Consider the following 23,119-nt stretch of genomic DNA (forward strand, 5'->3'; position numbering starts at 1 on the left):
CTAAAATGGCAGGAAATAACATCCTTCAGAGCCTGTCTAGCAGCAAAGATCAAATTAAAGGTGTTATTTTCCTACCCAGTCCTTTTATCAGATGGCATCCTGGCAGCCACCACGAAATTGAGGGAAAAGGGATGAGTTGAGCACAGAAGGAGTAAAGGAAAGGAGATTCAGCAGGTGTAAGAAACACAGCCATAAGTAAAAATCTTTGGATGTGGCTAACTTTACATGAACCCACTGGATGTAAATAGAGAAGCCTACTAAATGTTTGAGGGAAGTGTATCACCAAAGACACCGCAAAACGGTTCTATGAAGCTTTAAGATGCTTGATTCCTAAAGTAATCCTGAGGTCCCCAAATCAGTATCAGGCAGAAAGTGAAACACCACAGCTGTGTAGCCCCTAAGAATGGCATAGCCTCCAACTTCAGGTGTATTCACTAAGAAGAATGGACCAAAAAAGAGCCTTCCCAAGGACAAAGCCAAAACCACAAAGAACAATCAAAGGGGTCACTCCCAGAGAACCACCAAGAACTGATAGAAGCCAGAGACTCTGGATTTTGAGTTGGACACAATAACTGGACTGGACTGTGGGTCTTATCCTTTGAGGAAAGATGAATATGTTTTTTGCATGGGAAGAGGGGGTACCTGGATACATGGAGACATTTGATAGCAGAGACTACTAACTGTGTCCTTACATCCATTCTCCCTTTCTTTTGTTACAGCATCCATGCATTTTTTGTTGTTATTTCTTAAAATTACTTTCAAACCAACTTTGTTACCTGGGACAGAGAACAAATCCTCCCACTTCTACAAAAAGAAATCAAATGTGACATTCCATGGCAAAAATGAGACTTCCACAATCTTCCTAACAGGAAGTACTTGTTTCTAGCTGAGATTTCCTACCCAGAGGAGTACTGCTTAATTTAGTGCCAATTTAGTGCCTTGTACCATTATTTCTGTTTATGCTGTGATAGCTATATCTTTTTTTTTTTTAAGCATCCTTGCATTTTAACTGGGGGCATGGCTGCTGAGCTACATTTTCAGCTCCTCTTGCGGATACGTGTGGCCATGTACTAAGTCTGTACCAATGGGATGTGAGTAGAATTGATACATACAGCTTCCTAGTCATCACCTAAAGACGTAGTCACTTGCCCTGCATGTCCTATTTCCCCTTCCTGTGGGCTACAATGAAAGCACTGATGATGAGCCAGCTTTGACCACTTGGACAAGGATATCACCCCAGGGGATGTTAGAACAACAGAAAAGGAACTTGGGTCCCTGGAACAGAGCTCTCTACATGCCTGGAGCAGCCCACTATCTTTTAGACTGTTTCTTGGTAGAAAAATAAACTTCTATTTATTGAGCTTGTGTATTTTTTTATCTCTTTACACAGCTTAGCCTATGCTTTACAAATACAGACTGTCAATAAATGCTGACTGCCGAGTTATGAATTTAAATAATGAAATCTGAAATCTGCAAACCAACATTTGTTAAGAATGTCTATTATGTTCATTTTCCCATTCTCTTTTCAGAAGTGCTTATATTTTTATATTATTTTATAAGTTAGATATCATATTTGCAACACATATTTTTCCTAGTTTGTATTTTATGATTTCTTTTAGAAACATGAGGGTTCAAATGTTTATGTAGTCAAATCTACAAATGCTTCCCTTACGATTTCTTTCACTGTCTTTATACTTGGAAAAGCAATCTCTTTAGGGATAAGATTAATTTTCCCTTACACTGTTTCATTTTAACTATGAAGCTCATCAATCCATCAGGAATATATTTTAATGCACGCTGTATGGTTAAGTATCCACATTTCTTTTTCTAATACGTAACCAATTTGCCCAAACACATAATAGATAGATCTATTTAATAAAATATGCTTTATTTAGTAACCCTACTGATTTATGTGTTTATTATTATATGTTAAATTATTACCAATGTCTACTTCTGGCCTATTTTGTTCCTGTAATCATTCTGTTGCAGATAAAATAATCTTTTACTTGTTTGTGCCTTTCCATATTAATAGGAAAAAAAATCTATGGCAAATCTTTATTCAGAAGAAAAGAATAAACAGACATTTGCAACAGACTTTGAATATATTCTCCATAACTTTCAACTCAGTTTACTCTGAAAATCCTATCAACATTTGTGATTATGATTATGTACAGTAAGGAGAGACAGGGTTATAAATCAGGGAGGGGGTCTCAGGGGATTTCTGGATTTCTAACCTGGGTGATGGGTACATAGCTGTCTTTTTCATGATTATTTCACTAACCTGTACATAAATGTTTTATGTACTCTTCTATATGTATATTTAACAACAAAAAAAGTAAATTTAAAAATTCATATATGATATTATAGGTCCTTAGAAGAAATGTCTCAGAAATAATCACATTCCAAAGACAATCAAAAGGGAAAAAAAGTATCTTCCAAAACTCTAAAGATCACTTTACGTATCTTCTATTGGCTTTTTCCCCTGTTAAATGCTTATTATGAGGAGTTAATCTCCTACCAATCTTTCTTATCTGAATCCCAGCTGACCATCATGGAGAAATATATTCATGAAATCTGACCTCTGGAGTTTTAAGAGTCAAATTGCAAATAAAACTATTAAATAGAATCTGCTTTAAAATAAGACATTAAAAATATTATGTGATTATACTGTAGGATGGGCAAGCACAATGCAGTTACTAGTTAAAGTGAGGATGCTACGCACCTAGGGCAGTCAGGTTGTCAAACTTAAAATGAGTATAAAATTAACTAAAGGAACTTGTTAAGACTAAATGAGTAGGACTGGGGTGGGGCCCAGGGATCTGTATTTTTAATAAGCAGCTTATCTGTGGACCATACTTTTAGAACACACTGATCAGAATCCTATGTGTTTTACAGAGAAGAGTCTTCGTTCTTAAATCTACCAATTGTTCATTTTTATATCAAAGGGTTTATATTTCTATACTGGGGAAATTTACATATAACCCTTCCTTGCCTTTCCTTCTCTTATTCTCATTATTGAAGATCTGATGTGTTCATTTTAGTTTCTCTTAACTAGTGTTTTCAGTCCAAAAGGTGATATATTCACATGGTAAAAATATTCTCAAGCAGAGAACAGAGTATAAAACAAAAAGTAAATCTCCTTTCCACCCCAGACTTCCAGGTTCCCAGGCTTCCTCCTCAGAAACAACCAATGGTAATGGTTTCTTTCAGAAACAGTCCTTACCAAATACATCCCTCCCACTTTTTTCTAAGTAGGAATATATTAAACATAACATTAAAAACTTTGTCTTTTATAAAACTCAATGATGTATCTTGGAGATATTTCCAAATCAGCATTTATAGAACTTTCACCTCCTTTTCACAGCTACATACTATTCCACTATATACTTCACCATCACTAGTCCTTGGTGGAAGACGTTTGGGTTGCATCCAGCCTTTTGCTATTACAGGCAAAGCCACACAAATGTGATTTTCCTTACAAACTGGTAGAGCTTTATATGTGGGCTAATTTCTAGAATGACAAGTATTGGGTTAAAGGACATGTGCATTTTGAATTTGATAAATACTGCAAAAATGCCCTCTAAATAGGATGCCCCAAATTGCTTGCACATCAGCAATGCCTATTTTTCCCTATACCCCGGGCAACACAGCACATCATCATACTTTTTCATCTTTGCCAATAAACAACATATTATTGCTCTTTTAATTTTCATTTCTTTATTTTTGTAAATGGTTTGCCTCTTTTTTTAAAAAAAATTATTTATTTATTTATTTTGGGCTGCGTTGGGTCTTCGTTGCTGTGTGCAGGCTTTTCTCTAGTTGCGGCGCACAGGCTTCTCGCTGTGGTGGCTTCTCTTGTTGCACAGCACCGGCTCTAGGTGCGCGGGCTTCAGTAGTTGCAGCTCGCGGGCTCTAGAGTGCAGGCTCTAGAGCGCAGGCTCAGTAGTTGTGGCGCATGGGCTTAGTGGCTCCGTGGCATGTGGGATCTTCCTGGACCAGGGCTCGAACCCGTGTCCCCTGCGTTGGCAGGCGGATTCTTAACCACTGTGCCACCAGGGAAGCCCTCATTTCTTTAATTATGATGAAGTGGTTGCGCATCTTAAGATTTGTATTTCAATTTCTGTAATTACTTGCTCATATCTATTACCCATTTTCCTACTGACTTGCTATTTTTCTTATTGATTTAACAGAGTTCTTTTCAACTAAGGAAATTATCCATTTGTCTTATTGTTGCAAACATTTCACAGTTTTTAACTTGCCTTTTGACTTTGTTTTATAGTGTATTTAATCATGCAGATATTCTACATTTTTATGTAGTCAAAAGTATTAAGCTTTTCTATGGCTTCTGGGATTTGTGTCTTAGTTGGAAGGTCTTCCCCATTTTAAGATTATTAAAAATGAGTCTCATTTTCTAATACTTCTATGGTTCATTTTTTATATTTAAATACTTGATCCAATTGGAATTTACTTAAGTGGTAAGGCAGAGATTTAGGGCTCTTCATTTTTTTTTTCAGATAGCTGAGCAATTATCATAAAACCATTTACTAAACAATTCGTCTTTTCTAGTATGGTCATTTTAAATGTAATATTGCCAGCTACAAAGCATTTCACAATGGAGTGTATTTCTAGAAAATCTGTGTTTACTAGAACCATACTATTTAACTATCTAACGCATGTTAGTAATCTATTGTTAATATTAATGAAAATTACACTGTATTGAAACATAATGTTATGAGAATCACTGGATACACCCTATGATTAAAAGCAGATATGACCTACTATAAGTTCACCTTCTAGAAGTTTGTAAATTGTTTACTGGGCATGCTATATCGTATTTCACACTATAAAGTAATGCCATCTGGTGCGATAGAGCAATGCCACCTGTAATGTTTTTGGTATGATTTGCTTCCCAAGCATAGAAAACATGCTTTATAGTTCATTATTCTAAGTTCTTTATTTATTTGTGATGTTAATAAAAGTGGCAAAATAATTTTTCTTGAATTTTCATTGGTACTCTGCAGATGAAAGAAATATTGATACTATGAAGAGGTAGACCACGGTTAGGAAGGTGGTAATAATAGGTGTATTGAGGAAAGGGCTTGTCAGAAAGCTGCTACTCTCATGTCTTTAAGACTCATAGAAGATAAAATACAGGAAGTAAAGGGTGCAGGGACACTCTTCAGAAGGCTGGGTCAGAAGCTCAAAAAGCTCCAAGTGGAACAGGGCACAGAAAAAGATCGCTAAATACTTGTTTCAGTGCTAGCCAAATGCCTACTAAAGGTCTCTATCCCCTCCTCTTCAGTGTCATGGAGACTGAAGCTTAAAAGTGGTGATCTATTGAAACTACTAGTGAAAATACGCATTCAAATTGCAGCATTTTCATTTTAATAGCTGCATATGCATTGTTAATAATACTGCTCTAAAGAAATAATGTATGGACATAAAGTGAAGTCTCATTTCAAGGGGATAATATCCTAACATTCCTTATAGGTGAAGGCACAAAGACAGAAAATTCAACTTCTACTTTCTTTTTATGAAAGGTTCAATCTCTCATAATTTTTTTTTTTTTTTTTTTGCGGTACACGGGCCTCTCACTGTTGTGGCCTCTCCCGTTGCGGAGCACAGGCTCCGGACACGCAGGCTCAGCGGCCATGGCTCACAGGCCCAGCCGCTCCGCGGCATATGGGATCCTCCCGGACCAGGGCACAAACCCGCGTCCCCTGCATCGGCAGGCGGACTCTCAACCACTGCACCACCAGGGAAGCCCTCTTGTAACTCTTTATTTTATTTCTCTTTCTTTCCTTTCCTATCTTTGCTTACATTTCTTTATGAGCTCTATTTTTCATACCATTTTCTCTACCAACAGAGTCAACTCTTTATTATTCCTATAATTTTGTATCTGAAAAGAATATGAAGGGATATAAGATTAGAGAGAAGCAATAGAATGGATGGCACAAACAGAAGAAAAACTAACAAAAATATCAGTAGGCATTTTTAAAGAACTCATTGTTGAATTTAAGCTTACACTGAAATCTGTACTTAAAGACTGTAGATGCTTTAAAAAAACTGGATATTTGAAAAATTAAGAACATCTCAAACACAATGAAACTCATCTGTTAAAACCTCACTCAGAAGGATAGGAAATGAAGACCAATGTTCCACAGGAACCCAAATGATTCTGCTATCTGCCTTTTAAAATATGAAACACATGTACTCTAAATTTTCTGGAAAGATAACGTATTTTGAAAATTTGAAAAAGAACAGCATTTATTTTGAAGTGAAAAATTCTGTTCCAAATGAAAGCCAACATCTTATACCTAAAATCCATTCCTTCCTCCTCCTGTGCCCCATGTCTCTGTTAATGGAATCAACAATTTCAGAGTCTCCAGAGTGCAACCTCAATCATATCACCTCTGATACCTTTCTCTCATGTTCTCTCTCGCATCTGTGCTATCCTTTCCATTCCTACAACTTCCCAGGGCAAGGGAGTAATTCTGGACTCCTCACTTTCTCTTATTCCCTTTATTCAATCCACTGGCAAATCCTTCAAAATATAATCAGAATTTGACCACTTCTCACCACCACCACGGCCATAACTATGGCTCAAGCCACCATCATCTCTCACCTGGTTTATTTTACTGGTTCCCTACCTGGTCTCCTCACTCTTGCCCTAGACCTTCAACATCAGTCTATTCTCAAAAAAGCAGCCTGTGACCATCGTCCTCCTCAGCTCAAAGCTGCTAGTGATTTCCTAGCTCAGAAAAAAGTGAAGTCCTTATGAGGTCTTTTTTTTTTTTTTTTTTTTGCGGTACGCAGGCCTCTCACTGTTGTGGCCTCTCCTGTTGCGGAGCACAGGCTCCCGACGCGCAGGCTCAACGGCCATGGCTCACAGGCCCAGCTGCTCCGCGGCATGTGGGATCTTCCCGGACCGGGGCACGAACCCGTGTCCCCTGCATCAGCAGGCGGACTCTCAACCACTGCGCCACCAGGGAAGCCCCCTTACGAGGTCTTGAAGAACCTGGTCTCACACTCCCGCCACCACCCATAACTGCGCTAGTCTAATTTCCTACCACTCTTCCCATGAAGTCTCTGGTTCAGCGGCTCCAGCCCCACCAGCCTCCCTGCCAGGTGTGCTCTTCCCTTCCCACCCTTTATACTTGCTCTTCTCTCTGCCTGAAATGCTTGTCCCTTACATAATGCATTGTCCATTCATTCCTTCAAGCTTTCTCCCCAAAACGTATCTTCCCAGTAAGAGTTTTTTTGCCCATTCTTTCTGAAATTTCACCATCCTTCCACTGACATTTCAAATCCTTCTTTCCTATTTTATTTTTCTTTCCATAGCACATACTATATCTTTAACTTATTTATCTAGTTTATTGCCAGTCTCCCCAACTGGAATGTAAACTCCACGAGGTACAGATTTTTCTATTGTGTTTTCTGCTATATTCCCCATGTGCAGAAGAGAGCTTGGCACACAGGAGGAGCTCAGTGAATTTTGTCGAATAAATGAACTAATAAATGAATAACGAAATAAAGCAAAACAATGACTCCAGCTTGGGCTCTCACTGCATCTTTTCAGGCCTCCTGCTGGCACTCTCAACCCTCTGTAATCAATCCTACAGACTTCAAATCAATAGTTTACCTCATATACATCTGATCCTATTGCTGCTCAGATTAAGAACCTAAGTGGCTCCCAACTGTCCAGTGAGAAACTACAGTTCTACAGGATGGCATCAATATCCTTCACATTCAAGATACCCTTTTCTAAACTCATCTCTTTATATTCCATTCTTATGTCTTATTCTCTACACCAGTGTCTCCCAAACGTGAGTAATTTATGCTCCTTTTTAAGGGGAAAAATTTTCTCAATGGCTCTTAAGGTCAAATCCAAGGATCCCAGTTAGATAAACACTAGGAAACTGACATCCTGGTTAATAAAAATGTCTTTTAATTACAGATTATTATTGGTTAAAAAATCTTTTAATATTATAACCAAAAGGAAAACAAAAATTTTTAAATCTTCATATACCCTGCAGCCCCTGAGAATAAATCCATGGATCCCAGGTACAGAAATGCTGCTGTACAGAAATGAAGCTACCTACCCCATCCTGGAAGAGGCCTGTGCTTACCTGCCTCTGTGCCTTTGTTTCTATTGTTCCTCTACGCTGGAATATCATTCCCCTAACTATAGTTATCAAAATTCTACGTATCCTTCAATGCTTACTTTAATTATCACCTTCTTCATGAGCCCTTCCTTTTGATATCCTCAGCCAAAACTTATCTTAGTCTCTTGGGGCAATTTTATAAATCTTCTATGGCATTAACTACATTATTCTTCCTTATGTTATACTATTATTTTCCCATGGTTATAGCTCCCAGATAGTGTGAAGATGAACTTGTTCTCTATTTATTTACAGAACAACGAGTATAGTGTCTTCCATATGACAACTAATAAATGCCCACTGAATTAATCACGTCAGGAAAAAAAATGCTACTATAAATATGACCCTCTACTGATCTAAAAAATGGAACTGTTTACTAACAGCTTATAACTAAACATATATAATATACTCATAACGAAAGAGAAAAATGTGGAGAAAAATTTTAAGTTATTTATATGATTTACCTTCTTTTAAGCACTAAGTCTGATATAGGTATGCATCTTAGACCAGTTCCCAAAACCATAAGGAAAGATGTCAGAAGCACAGTTATCCGAAGACCTGAAAGGAAACAAAAATATCTGGATTATTTTCTATTTTCTTTTCAAGTAAGTCAATGTTAAGAACAAAGATTTTTTACTCAGTCATACTGGTATTATATTCTAATAAAGCTTTACTCTATAACTCCCAATATGGGGGAAAAAAAACTCTCATGCTGAAAATGAAATGATTCTAACTTTAATAGAAAACTTGAATGATCACATCGAGGATAGAGGAAAAAGTTCTATTAGCTCCGGTTTTTCAAAATGAATGGCTAGAATGCTTTGTTCAGATATAACAATAAAAAATATAGAAAATAATTTTAAAAGACAAGGTATTTTAGTTTTATATCTCAAATATAAAATTTCTAATTTTCGAATGCAAGCTGTTAATAAAAAAATTCTAAACTGCCCCTGAAAAGTTTTTTAAGATGATAGAATGCTTTAAATTTTCTCAAAAAATGACAAGTGGTCAATTACTTCTTTTATCTTATAATGAGAACAAGTTTGTTATAGGGTCTTAGGAGATGGTCCATTAGAACCCTCTGATTATTAATACAATAATAGTCTTTTAATTTTTCTTGATTCATTGGATGGCTTTCAACTTATAGAATGATGCTGTTAAAAAAAAAAAGCATGGTTTAGGGTTTTAGATAATGCGGATCAGATAGCTTTTCCCTTTGTATTCCAAATACAATCAATTATTTTGAAAATATGCACCAATGGTCGGTTACATGGATAACAGGGCAAAAGAGAATATAAAATATAAAAACAAGGTAACCACATGTAAAATAGCTAGCTAGTGGGAAGCAGCCACATGGCACAGGGAGATCAGCTTCGTGCTTTGTGTCCACCTAGCGGGGTGGGATAGGGAGGGTGGAGGGAGACGCAAGAGGGAGGGGATATGGGGATGTATGTATATGTACAGCTGATTCACTTTGTTATAAAGCAGAAACTAACACACCATTGTAAAGCAATTATACTCCAATAACGATGTTTTAAAAAATTAAAAATAGAATGTGAAAAAAAACTAAGGTAACCAAAACTAGACACAATAGTCTATCTATGGCAGAATAATATAACAGGACTACATCTTCTTACTGTTGGAATGCTGCATTTTTCTATTACTAAATCAATGCTGCCTTACTGCTTGTAGCAGTCACAGAGGTGGCTTACACTGAGTATGTGGCAAAGGTGGCAACATTTCTTACAATTTTTCCCAAACTCAGCACCTCCTTGAAACCATTTCACAGTGAATAGACTTAAACTATTTAATGCAAATTTTCTTTTTTTTTTTTCAGATCTTTCTTTTTTTTGGCAAGGGGAGACGGTTAAATGTTTGGTTTTCAAAGGGCTTCTCTGCTTGAAGGAAATTGGAAGTCAACAAAACTATAATTATGCAGATTAAACACAGCAAGAAAAATAAACTTGAGATTCAGATCAGATTCAGATTCAGATTCAGATTCACACACGCTACATTGAGGGTAATTTGTGATATGAACTGAGCTTTATATGATCTGAATATGATTAATATAATTTGGCAGAAGTAATCCGGTAGAAAACTGTGCTTCTCAGGAACAAGTAATGTATACATACTGCTCATTTACTGTGTCTACTAACAGAACACAGATTTTAAAACCACATTATAGCCACAGGAAATAGAGTGTAATTAATAAAAAGAACATTCATGGTCATAAATATCCTAAACTTGCAAAATGCTGCTCTTGTAAGGTTATACTGGGTGCCCTATGAGATAAAATTTTATAGATTTGGGACTATAAGGCTTACATTCAAGATGATGTTTATTTTTTTCTAATATTTGGTTTGTAATTAAGGTAAACAGCCACCAAGTGGGCAGTGGGACCCTGTTTATGGCCCTACGGTCCAAATAACTAGGTTTCCTACTACAACTGCTGAAAGCTAGCACACTTTTTTACTCAATTATGACTTTTATCAAACATATGACAATATAACAGCTAATATAAACTTTTAAGAATAAAGAAGTTGTGAAAAGCTGATTATTATAAAGCAACCTTGCAGGTACAACTTGTGGCTTGCTTACTTTTAATTGTTGCCAAGTATTACTTAATCCACCTCAGCTGCTGCTCAGTTTTGAATAGAATGCTTTCTTGATCTCATTTGGATCTTGATAAAGCAGGGCTCTGCAGTTCCATGTAATCAAAAAGATAACAACTGACTTTGGGAAGGAGAGGTATAAGGACCCCAGGAAAATATGCTTATGAGACATCTAGGACCTTCATATAAATAGATCCCAAGTGATTACAGTACTAGGATGTGAGTGCAAAAACCATCTGATGAAAGGTACGGGAATAATTTCAGAAAACCAAACATGATTGAAAATAAAAATGAATTCTACTCAAATATGGCATCCAGACTCTGCAGGAAGCCCCCTTCCAATGGATGAGATAACTCCTTATGCCAGGAACCTATTGGGTACAGGAAGAGAGTCTCCACAATCGGTGCCTAAAAACATGATGGCAAAAAAAAAAAAAAAACCAAAAGTAAAAAAACACCCCACCACACAAACTATGTGTAGTAGATACACGGAAATGAGTTTGATCTGCTAAAACCACCCTCCCCAGGCCCCACACTTCCATCAGCTGGAGTGAAGCTCTGCTTGCGCCTGGCAAGACCACCTGTCCCTACCCTCAACAGCTACAGCCTGGCCTCGCCACCCCGATCTGCCTTGGACACCAGGAGGACTAACCACATCATGCCTGCTTTTCCTGTTCACACTGGTCACAAGAGACCCAAGATTCACAGGTCATCCTCATCCCAACAGGGCTTCATGCATACCCAAATCCGACCTCATCTCTGCCAGCGCCTCAACTCCCCAGATCTTTCCACTGTGACTCCTGGAGCGCTCAGAATCAGCGGATCAGTAGAATCCCTATATTTTCAAGCTCTTCACCGTCTTCACCTTTTTACTACTCTGAAACCTCTTCCCTGAGGACAGTGCTTCCCCAGCCCCTTCCAGATCATTGTTACTCCCTCCCCCCTAAAGCTCCCAGGTTTCTCTCGATGCTTTGATTTCCTCTGGTTTAAGAACTATGATTACGAGGTGCCTTGCTGTAGTGTTAGGCACGCTGAGATTTGCTTGGTGTGGTTTTTTTCTTCATGCTGTTTCCTCAAACTGGATTCTTGAATTTCTTAGATTTCTGGGTTTATGGATATCATCAAATGTGGAAATTTTTCTGCCATTATTTCTTCAATTTTTCCTCCCCATTTTATCTCAATCCATGCCCTCTCCCTTTACCAATCTCTTCTCATCTGGGACTCTAATATGTATATTAGGTCACTTAAAACTGTCCTGCTCCCTGATACCTGTGGTTTTTTGGGTTTTATTTCCTGTGTTCCACTTCGGATAGTATTTATTACTACATCTTCAAGTTTGCTAATCTTTTCTTCTACAATGTCTAATCTGCTCTTAAATCCTGTCCAGTGTATTTTTTTGGTCTCAGACACAGATTACATTTTCATCTCCAGAAATTTAATGTTGGACTTTTTATGTCTTCCATGTCTTTCCTTAACATGCTTTGTTCTGTCTTCTTGAATATATGTAGTATATTTATTCACAGTAGCTGCTTCGATGTCCCTGTCTATTAATTCTATCATCTGTAATATTTCTTGATCTGTTCTACTGATTGCTTTTTCTCCTCTTTATGTGTTGTATTTTCCTCCTTCTTTGCACGTTTGGTAATTTCTGATTTAGATGTCAGGAATTCTGAATTTTGTTGGGTGATGGATTTTTTTTTTCAACTCCTTTAAATATTTTTGAACAATGTTCTGGGATACAGTTATTTTTAATCTGTTCAAGCAGTACTTTTAAGCTTTATTAGGTGGAACCAGAGAAGCCTTTAGTTTAGAGCTCTGTTTGTCTTTACTGCCGAGGCAACACCCTTCTGAGTATTCAACCAAACTTCCTGTGTATTATGAGGTTTTCCCATTCTGGCTATTGGGAATGTGAACAATTCCCAGCCTTATGTGAACTGCGAGAATTTTTCTGCCTGTTCCTTTTTCGTAGTCCTTTTCTCAGACTTAAGTAGTTTCTTCATGTGTAACTGCTAATCAGTGCCCAGCTGAAGACTCAAGAGGAACTCCCTGCAGATCTAGAACTCTCTCTCTGTGAACCCTTTTCCTCTCTGTTACTCTACCCTAAGAATTCTAGCTATGGTGGCCTCTTAAGACTTCTCAACTGTCTCCTCGACTTGGGAAAACTGTGGGGCTCTGTTTGAACTACAGATCTCTGTGAGAAGTAATCGTAAGGATCACTGACCTCTACCTTTTGTCCAATGTCTGAAAACCACTGTTTCGTATACTTTGATTTTGTTTTCTGTTTTTAGTTGTTTAAGATGGAAGGATAAATCCAGTTCCTGTTAATCCATCATGGCCAGAACAGCCTTTGATCCAATTCTATCTGACTGTCATACTCACCACTCCCTGCTGCAGTTGTCTGCAGACCACCACATACCTGCCTCCACGTCATTCGCCCTCATGGCTTGAAACTGTTTTGGCTCGTTACTACTCCTGAGGACACTACTTCTTTCATGAATCTGGTGATTTCAATACCAGATATGATCCTTTCAATATCCTGCCCTCTCAGTCCCCTGACTTGTTATTCCACAATCATGCCCTCTACCCTACCTCGGCTGTCCACTCTCTTTGTTATACTCTGACCTTATCTTTACCCTAATTGCGTCCACGACATAATCCCAATTTCAAGCGTCCCATTCTTCAACCATGACCTCCTCTCCTTCCCACTCATTCCTTCTAGTACTCTAAATTCTTCATCCATTGGGAATGATAATTTTGGAGGCTACTACTTTTTCTTATCTACCTCAGGTGTTTCCTTTTCTTTTTTACCCAGCTTAGATCCCGTAGTCCACTGTTATATCACTCTCTACATAATCCTCTACTCCTGGCCTGCACGTTCTTAGTCCTACACACCTGGCAAACCGCAACTCTGGTGATCTCTCTCTCTGCCAACTCTGCCCATGCCTGTGCTTGCCCAACAGAACAGGCTGGAGGAAAACAAACGGCCATGCTGATTGGTCTCACTTGAAATTAATGCCCAGTCACTTAAAGCAGGCCCTCTGAGCTGCCCGACAATCCCACTACAATTTTCTAGTCCGTGTGTTCTCTCCTTTCCTAGGAACTAGTACTACAACTTATCCTGTCTCCTCAATCTTCCAAGAATTGTTCTCCTATCCTCGCTGTCAGGTGGTAATTCTGCTTTCTATTTTCTGAGAACTGTAAACAAAGATAACTCCCACGAGCTCCTACTACCCACCACGTGCATCCATATCTATACACTCTACCTTTTCTTCTGTTGCTACTGAAGAATTAGCTGTCGACACTTCTATCTAAGGCCAACCTGTCTACTTGTACTCTGGAGGACTGCATCCCATTTTGCTTAGTCAAGGGCATGGCTACAGCAGTTCTTCCCCTTCCCTCCAGCACTGTCAATTTCTCCTTTTCTACTGGATCCATTAGGATATTGCATTCCAGAGATATGCTTTAGTATCTCTTATCTTTTTTTTCTCTTTTTTTTTCTTTCTCTCTTATCTTTAAAAATACTTTCTCAGTAGCCACATTCCCCCTGGCTACTCCCTCATTTCTCTGCTGCCCCTTAAAGTGTGTTTGACATAATGTCTACACTCATGAACTCACCCCCACCACTCCAGTGAGACTATTCTTTTAAAGGATACCAAAGATTTCCATGTTGCTAAACCCGGCTCTACTCTCAGTCCTCACTAGCTGGTTCGTCCTTATCTTCCCAAGCTCTGAATGCTGCAATGCCCCTGGGCTCAGTCTTCTGAAGCAAGATCCCTCTCCACAGGTGATGTCACTCAGCTCCAAGACTCTAAATACCATTATAGGTTGACAAATCCCAAATCTATTGCTCAGGGAATAAACTGACAGTTTAGCTTGTCGTATATCTAACAGGAATTTCAGATTCCTGATCTGCATGCCGTCTACCCCCAAATGCTCCTTCCACAATCTTCTACATCTCAGTAAACTGCAGCTTGGTTCTCCCAATTACTAATGCTAAAGAAGTTGAGAAACATCTTAAATCTTCCCCTTTTCTCACACTCCACCTCTGCCTATCCATCAACAATACTCAAATCCTTCACTACTATCACCCCAGTTGGAAGTCAGCATCAGCCCCATCTGAGCTGTTCCAACAGCCTCCCAACCGGTCTCCCCGCTCTGGCTCTTGTTCTCAAGACAATAGCAGAGTCGTCATTTTATTCTTCTGCTCAAACCTTCCAGTGGAGTGAGCCCTCCTCACTCCTACAGGCCAGAGGCCCTGCATGATTTCAGCCTCTCACCACCTCTCTGGCCTCACCTTCTACTGTGGTTTCCCTTATGGCTCAACTCAGCCACAGAAGCCTCATTGCTCTTTCTCGAATATGCCAAACAAGTTTAAGACCTTTGTCTTTGTCCAAAACAGCCCTGTCCAGAATTGACAAGGTAGGTTTCCTTTTCCCCTCAGGTCTCTGCTCAAACACACATTATCAGTAAGTCCTTCCCTGACAGTCTAGAAGAGAGTATCACCCAATCACATCCCCTTTCTCTCTTGCCTTGTTTCATTTTTCTCTAAAACATTTATCACCATCTGGATCTCCTCACTAGAATGTAGGCTCCATGAGGACTATCTCCCTAGAGCTTGGCACAAATTTAGGTGTTATCTCCTTGTTGAAATTTTCTTCACTAAGCTTCTAGGGCACACTCACTTTTGGTCTCCTATTATCTCACTAGGTAGTCCCCTTTTATCTCCTTGCTGGAAAATGAAAAGGACTGAGAGGGTACAAAACCGATTTCAGAAAGATACCTGGTCTTCTACTAAGTTGGGTGGATCCATGGCAGTAGGAAGACCAGACCTATCCTCTAGGGAGAAAGATACTTTAGTACCCAGGGATACCAGGAACTTACTTTTATGTATGCAAAGAGGACATAGGCAGCAGGACAGCCAACATATGGAAGGAAACTGGCTTTCTCCTACTGAAAAGGAAACCACTTCCTAAGTGAGAGAATTTTAAATTTATTTTTTGTTGCTCTAACCAACAGAAAACATAAAATAGAATTCACCATATAGTCACAGAAACTCTGAAAGAACTCCTAAAGTAACTTATTTTATAAAGAGAATAGGTAGTCCCTAATTTATCTGGCCATGGATAGTAGATATAATTATAATAAAAAGGACAAAATTAACATTTTTGTACCATAAAAACAAGGCTGGCTAAATTTAGGGAATAATATTGAAAAATGCTCCTGATAAAAAGTTAATAAAAAGAAACAATAAAATAGCATTTCCCCTTAAGTTATCCAACCTTGTAAGGAATGACAGAGGAACTGTCACAGATTGAAGGAGATTAACAAGAAATAACAACTAAATGCAATTTGGGACCCTCGACTGAATCTTGGAACAGGAAAAAAAAAAGACACTAGTGGAAAAACTGGTGAAATCCAAATAAAGTCTAAATTTAGTTTAAAAACAAACAAATCCAAACAAAGAAAACCTCCATTCAGTACAAGAAACCCTTCCTCAGCATCTAGCACATATCTCTGCCTAAGTACTTGCTCTACCTGGAAGTTCCACACCTTCCAGGGCTGGACACTTTCATTGTTAGAAGGTTCTTCCCAGTACAAGAAACCCTTCCTCAGCATCTAGCACATATCTCTGCCTAAGTACTTGCTCTACCTGGAAGTTCCACACCTTCCAGGGCTGGACACTTTCATTGTTAGAAGGTTCTTCCCTGTATCCCTTTGAGTTACAGCCCTTTGTGACTTCACTCAGTTTAGTTCTTCCTTCTAGAACTATGCACATTAAGCCTAATTCCTCATTTACTTGGTCTTCACATATTTATATTCTGCCTCAAGTTTCTTGAGGCAGATTCCTCATCCAATTCCCTTCATCTGACACATTATGGATTTTTACATCCTTTACATTCTTGTCACACAACTTTTAAAGCTCTCCAGTTTGCCCATGGCCTTCTAAAAATTAACGCTCAGAACTGAACACTAGAATAGAGCATTTCAAACTATTTCTCTTGTTTTAGATACTACACTTCTGTGCCTAAAACTGTCCTGCACTTTTTAGCAGCTACATCACATTGATCATGAATCATTTACCCATACTTGTGTGGTGTAATTCAATGCCTAATCATTCAATCCTATGAACTTTTTTTCTCCTCACAGAATCATACTGGCAAGTGGTAACGTGAGATGTCTGTCCAAAGTATTCTCTATGAAAAGAGAGTCTTCATTCATCTGCAAGCTTCATCTGAGAGTTAAAAATCTCAACTGACACTTGCACCTAGTCACATACACCACTTTAAAGCTGCTGTGCACCATTTTCCAGAACCATTTGCCAGAAACCAAAGCGTCAGATCCGAGTTCCCCAACAGCTCTTCCTGGGCTTGAGTCATCTATTATGCAAAGCCAGCTCATTACTTCCCTGTATCTGAGCATCATCAGTCTATTTTCTGACCTTTCACCCTCAAAATCCCCAAATCCCTTTGAAGTCAAAGCATCAGTCATTTTTGTCCGGTGTAAAAAACACACATAGCACGTGCACGGGGATGCTCTGATGTCCAAATATGCAAAAACTTGAACATTTAGAGCTCGCTTAATCCCTGCTGTTGCATAATTGGCCTTGATGAAAACATTGTATCTACAAAGAAGCCTTCCCTCATTTGTCGCTTTGGGGACAGAGTGTTCCTAGTCAGGAATGGGATGCCAGCAACATTCGGTCACCTCACACAACCCCTAAAACGAAGCCGAGGGAGGCGGCTCCCTAGGGGTGACATCAACGGCCGGCGCTCCCGGTACCCCCTCACCTCTCTTGTCCAGGAGCCACATGAACGCGAAGCAGGGCATGAAGCCGATGGGCCCCCAGAGCACGAGGAGCGCTATGTCCCAGCTAGAGAAGCCGTAGGCCTGGCGCGCCGAGTTCTGGATGGGGCCCCAGGTGTTCCAGACCAGGCCCTGCACGAACCCCAGCAGCGAAAAGAGCAGCAGCACGAGCCAGCGGCGCCCGTACACCCTCCCGGGACTCGGGGCTGCCGCGGGCAGCGCCGCCGCCGCCGCCGCCTCCTCCCCCCTGCTTCTCCAAGCAGCCCCCGGCGCAGGCCCGAGCCCGGGTCCCAGCAGCGGTTGCCGCTCCTCCTCGCTGCTCCAGCCCGAGCCCATTACGACGCGCGGCCCGCGGGGTCACTGCCCAGCGCGGATACTGTCAGAGAAGGTGGAGGCCGAGGTTGCCTTGGTCGCCCTCGGCCTCGCGGCCGCGTTGCTGCGCCTGCGCCGCGCGAGCCGGCCCCGGTCCGGGAGGCGGGGCAGGTGCGACGGGCGAGGAGGGGGCTGGGATGCGGAGCCGGGCTAGCGTCTCGCCGGGCGGTGGAGAGAAAACCTCGGCGAAAGAGGGAGTGGAGCCGGTGTCCCAGAGCGGGGATCGGGAGGAATTGGGAAGGCAGGGAGGAGCGCCGCTGAGCCCCAGGAAAAGGAAACTCCCGGAGGGGCTGTAGTACAGGAGGCTGGGCTAGGAACCCGGGATTGCTGGGGGAAGTGTACATGTTTACGTCCTGTGCCTAATAAACAACTCGGAGATCTCCAGTCACTTAAGCCATATATTGCTTGCTTCTATATTGGGTTTATTTTCATTTCTGTTGGGTTTATAACTTCATAAATTAGAGAGGGAGATAGGATAAGATTTAGGCGTAGTAGGGAACCCAGAGGATTGCCGCATGAAAATCATTTGTTTTTTATGTACAGTAAGTACAGCCCTGTTAAATCAGCCATTTTTTGTGTGCTTTACATAGCCAATGAGGAAATTTAAAACGAGTCAATTTCATTCATGTATATATACGATATAGATCTCTTTCTACTATTTTGCCTGTTATTAACAGAAGAGCAATAAATATATTTTGATTAAAGCTGAAAGATTTTTGCCCCCAAATGACCTAGATTCATCTCCAGTTATTATGATTTTGACTACACAAAGAGTAAACGAGAAGAGTGGAGGTTGTCGATCTCTTGACCAAGCAACCGGTTATTTTGATATACAAATCCAAAAGCCTGACTGCTGTCGGTTAGTGTCCTTGAAAACCTAAGTCAAGCGATTTGGCTTGTTTTGGTCGGGAAATGAGTCACAGGCAACTCAATTAAAGAACATGCGCCTGAGGTTCACATTGCCCGGTAGCCACGAAAGCCAGGTGGATCATTTTGCTGCCAGAAGGGCAAGAGTCGGGAACAGAAGGGGAAGAGAAGCGTGAGCTCTCCTGATATCCAAGCGACTGCAGAGTAAGCAAACGCCGAGCCACTTTCCACTGCTCCAAGCCCCACAAAAAGCAAACCATTCCCTAAAACCCCAATACTGTTGGGAGGAAGAAAGCGCCAAGGCGAAAAGGAAGGACTTGAGGAAAACCAGAAAAGAAGCCAAGAAAAGTCTACACCGGAAGACGATTACGGTCTGGGGAAAGTAAAAAACACCACAACCGCGACCACGTGCTTACATTTCCACCACTCAAGAATCAAAATAAACCGCGTGGCCACGCCCAGTGCCCGTCACATGACTTTCACGCGCGTGCCGCTTCCGGAAGAGCCCGGTAGCAGCCGCTGCGACTCTTGCCTGTGCTGCGGCTTCAGACCCCGGGTTTTGGCCTCTTTCTGACCCGGCTCCCGCTCCACTTCACTTTTGGTTTCGGGTGGAGCCCGTGTAGTGATCTCCATGGCAGCAGACTCCGGGGCGTTCACTAATGAGGACTCTGAATCTGGAGAGGAAGAAGGTAGGTGCTAGGCAGAACTCAGACCGTGAGTACAACGCTGTGCCAGCTGACTCTTGGCACCTCTCATGTGGCCGTTTGTCCCTTCGGCCCTGCAGTAAGCTATGAGGAAAACTGTTTGCTTTCTACTGAACGTGTCTTTTTTCAAATTGTAGCACCCAGATTTTTGATCATCGTATAGGTCCAGTATCCCCCCATCCTGCCAGTGCTGTTTCACACATGAGGGTGTTGTGACTGTTACAGTAGATTGAACCACCCTTGAGATAAGTGGAGATATCTGGGACTTTTGTGAACAGGAGTATGATTTCAGTGGAATCCTGCTTTAGAGAACGGATGAAGTTTGAAGGCCGGTGAGCCTGAGATCCCTGTTAGCATTTATTGAATGATTGCTCCGTGCCTGGCACTGTTCTGGGTACTGCCGTGGGATCCAGAGACTTTTGATTACATATAACAATGCCTTTTCCCGGTTGAGTAGAGGGGCCTGGAAAGGAAAAAGAATGACCAATGCCTGGTAACGTGAATACTATTAGTGCACACTGAAAAAGTCCTGGGCAAATTGATGACATTATAAAATGAAAATGGTCAACCTCTTGAGTATTCACTCTGTATGGGCCTGAGATCCTTCTGATCCTCTGTTTCTATAGTAACACTACTTTCTTTCCCCAATGGCAATTCCCCAAACTCTTTATATCCTCTCTTCATCTCTTCCTCACTTCCAGCTGATGACTTTGCTCGTCAGGTCAACTCTGCATCTAATCTGTCTACTTTTTTCCTCCTTCTCTATCACACCTTTGTCCACATCATCCACATTTCTCACCTAAACCACTACTGTATCTTCGGGCCATGTGTCCCCGTTTCCTTTCTTGTGCCTCTCCAATCCCTTCTCCATTCAGTGGCGAAAAGTGACACTCTCTTACTCAAAATTCTTCAGTGAAATCCATTGCACTAAGAACTTAGGTTAAAATCCAAACTCCTAACCACGACCTACAAAAATCCTTGGTCTGGGTTCTGCTGATGTCTCCAGGAGCATCTCTTGTCACTCATCACCCCCTCTGCTCTTACCTGCTTTTAATATAACTGACTTCTTAGTCTTTAGATTTTAAGGTATGTCACCACCTGAGACCTTACCAGATTAACCTATCTAAAATAGTCATCGTAGTTTTCCCCTGACCCTTACCCTAGATGTTTTATAATACGGCATCCTGCTTCCTTCATTTCACTTATCACAATCTGTAATTACTTGTTTATTATCGTTTCTTCCCTTAGACCTTAAGTACCTTGAGGGAAGAACATATATCTGTGTCATTCACAGCGTTTGCCCAAGCAGCAAATACAATGTCAGGCTCCTAGGGGGCACTTAATACATATTTGTTGAGTGAATGAATAAGAGAACCCCGTGCCAAGTCCAGAGGCAGTAGGAGAAAGAGCATGGCATAGTCCAGGAACTGAAAGAAGTTGGTGTAAGGAATGTAAGAGACAGGGATCCTGAAGGATCCTTATACCAAGTTAAGGAGTCTGACAGTGTGAAGCCTTTGAGGAGCTTTAGGTGGGGGAGTAATGGGGGAGTAACACAATAAGATTTGGTTTTAGGAAGATCACTGCGGCTGAAGGGTGGAGGATAGCTTGGAGGGAGAAAGACTGAAGGACAAGGTACTTAAACCCCCTTAGCCACAGCATCCTCCTCTCTAATGTGCATAACTATTGTGAAAATTAAAGATACTTGTAGATCATCTAGCATAAATGTCTGGCAGGAATTACATATTCAATAATGGTAACTATCTTTATTGTTAATAAAAAGTGCTGGCATTGGTGACTGACTGATGTTGAAACTGAGAGAAAAGAAATTGGAAATATCTCTGAAATTTTTCAGCCTGAGAAAACTACATGTAAATTAGGAACCTGAAGAAGAAGGAGGTGGTTGGGAGCACTGTTGAGTTTTAATGTGAATGCGTAACATTTAGGTTTGGGAGGATGATGCAAAAGAAGATGTTAAGCATGTAGCCAGGGAAGAGGAGGTTTTTATTCTTTATTCAAATACCATAAATTCACCCTTTTAAAATGTTTTTTAGTATGTTCACAAAGTTGTGCAGCCATCACTACTATAATTCCAGAGCATTTTCATCACACCAAAAAGAAACCTGGTTCGCATTAGCAGTCACTCCCCATTCATCCTCTCTCCATCCCCTGGCAATCACTAATCTACTCTGTCTCTATGAATTTGCCTGTTCTGGGCATTTCATGTGAATGGAATCATACAATATGTGGCTTTTTGTGTCTGGCTTCTTTCACACAGCATCATGTTTTCAAGGTTCATCTATGTTGTAACATGTACCAGTACTTCATTACTTTCTGTGGCTGAATAATATTCTGTAGTATGGATATGCCATATTTTGTGTATCCATTCATCAGTGGGCATTGGGTTTCCACTTTGGGGCTGCTATGAAGAACGCTGCTCTGGACATTTGTTTACAAGTTTCTGTAGGAACATATGTATTCAGCTTCTCTTGGGCATATATCTAAGAGTGGAATTGTTGGGCTATGTGGTAATTCCATATTTAACTTTTTGAGGAAACTGGTGATCCTTAATCTTGAAGTCCTAAGGAGAACTGATGAAAGTATGGATTTGCTCCCCTGAACAGTATAGCATGTGTACACATTTTTGCAGGTGACTTCAAATTTTTGTATTAAAGGATTCTCCAAATCCTATCTGTGGAACTTTCAACCCTATTTTAAACTGTCATGCTCCCCAGAAAAACCACTTTGGGGTGACTGCTCATTACCATTACAAAGTAAGTTAAATGGGCAAAATCCTACTGGAAGAGAAGACTTTGCTTTAAATTAGATAAGGCTTATGTGAATAAAGGGTAAGAAAAATACATACATCAAATAAATGCATGTGAAAGTTTCACTATGTTTAGTATAGTAACGAATATTGTGGGGGTCATAGAAAAGTTAATTTTTGAGCAAACTTATTACCACTCCATTATCAAAAAATATTTGAATGTACACTATGAACAGGAGACTCTTTTGTACAGTGAGGTGAAAGACAGTTCTTGCTCTAAAATACCCTATAAATATACTTTGGGGGAAAAGAACACAGATTAAAAGACTTGTAGTATAATACATATTTGCACGGCAGGAGGCAGTTAGATGGGTTGTAAATATTACACACATTACATGCTTTGGGTGTGAGAGGAGAAAGAACGAATACAAATTGGATTGGTCTGTGCTTCTGCGAGTAATTTGAAGGTTTGGTGTACAGTCCTCACTCTGCACGCAGCCTCAGGTCCCACAGGCCCACTCTAAAGGACTTGAGCGCTCAAGAGTTCTGGTATTCTCAGGGGTCCTGGAACCGGTCCCCCTCGGATGCTGAGGGACAACTGTAGTTTGAATATGGAAATGAATGGAAGAAGTTGTTTCTGGCAAGGAGAGGCCAGGAGTGGAAGTGAGTGGAGAAAAGCCCAAGGCACATAGAGGGCAGAGGGTGGGGAAAAAAGCGAGGAGACAGACTGGTGCTACTGGAGTGGAATGTGCAGGGTACACAGCTGAAAGGAGGAAGATTATGTCCTTGGAGACCAAAGAGGAGCAGGGTGAACCAGAACGTTGAAGTGAAGAA

At 40.6% G+C, this 23,119-nt stretch overlaps 2 protein-coding genes across 4 annotated transcripts in view; one reads left to right on the top strand and one right to left on the bottom strand.

Annotated features, from left to right (window-relative positions):
* Window positions 1-18,147, bottom strand: part of SLC49A4 (solute carrier family 49 member 4) — a 97,535-nt gene extending 79,388 nt beyond the window's left edge. The window contains exons 1-2 of the mRNA XM_067738710.1: window positions 17,563-18,147; window positions 8,627-8,720 (exon numbers count right to left, since the gene is read on the bottom strand). Coding sequence (XP_067594811.1) covers window positions 8,627-8,720; window positions 17,563-17,914 — 446 coding nt within the window. The 5' untranslated portion in view covers window positions 17,915-18,147. The remainder of the gene's footprint in view (window positions 1-8,626; window positions 8,721-17,562) is intronic.
* Window positions 18,148-18,827: 680 nt separating this feature from the next.
* The window catches only part of HSPBAP1 (HSPB1 associated protein 1), a 50,366-nt gene continuing 46,074 nt past the window's right edge, over window positions 18,828-23,119 (top strand). Inside the window, exon 1 of one of the 3 annotated variants that reach the window (XM_067738708.1) lies at window positions 18,828-19,506. In XM_067738708.1, the coding sequence (XP_067594809.1) occupies window positions 19,449-19,506 (58 nt within the window). In that variant the 5' untranslated portion in view covers window positions 18,828-19,448. The remainder of the gene's footprint in view (window positions 19,507-23,119) is intronic. The other 2 variants (XM_067738707.1, XM_067738709.1) reach the window with 2 other exon arrangements.

Source organism: Pseudorca crassidens, chromosome 5 (assembly GCF_039906515.1).
Source record: "Pseudorca crassidens isolate mPseCra1 chromosome 5, mPseCra1.hap1, whole genome shotgun sequence".
Lineage (NCBI taxonomy): Eukaryota > Metazoa > Chordata > Mammalia > Artiodactyla > Delphinidae > Pseudorca > Pseudorca crassidens.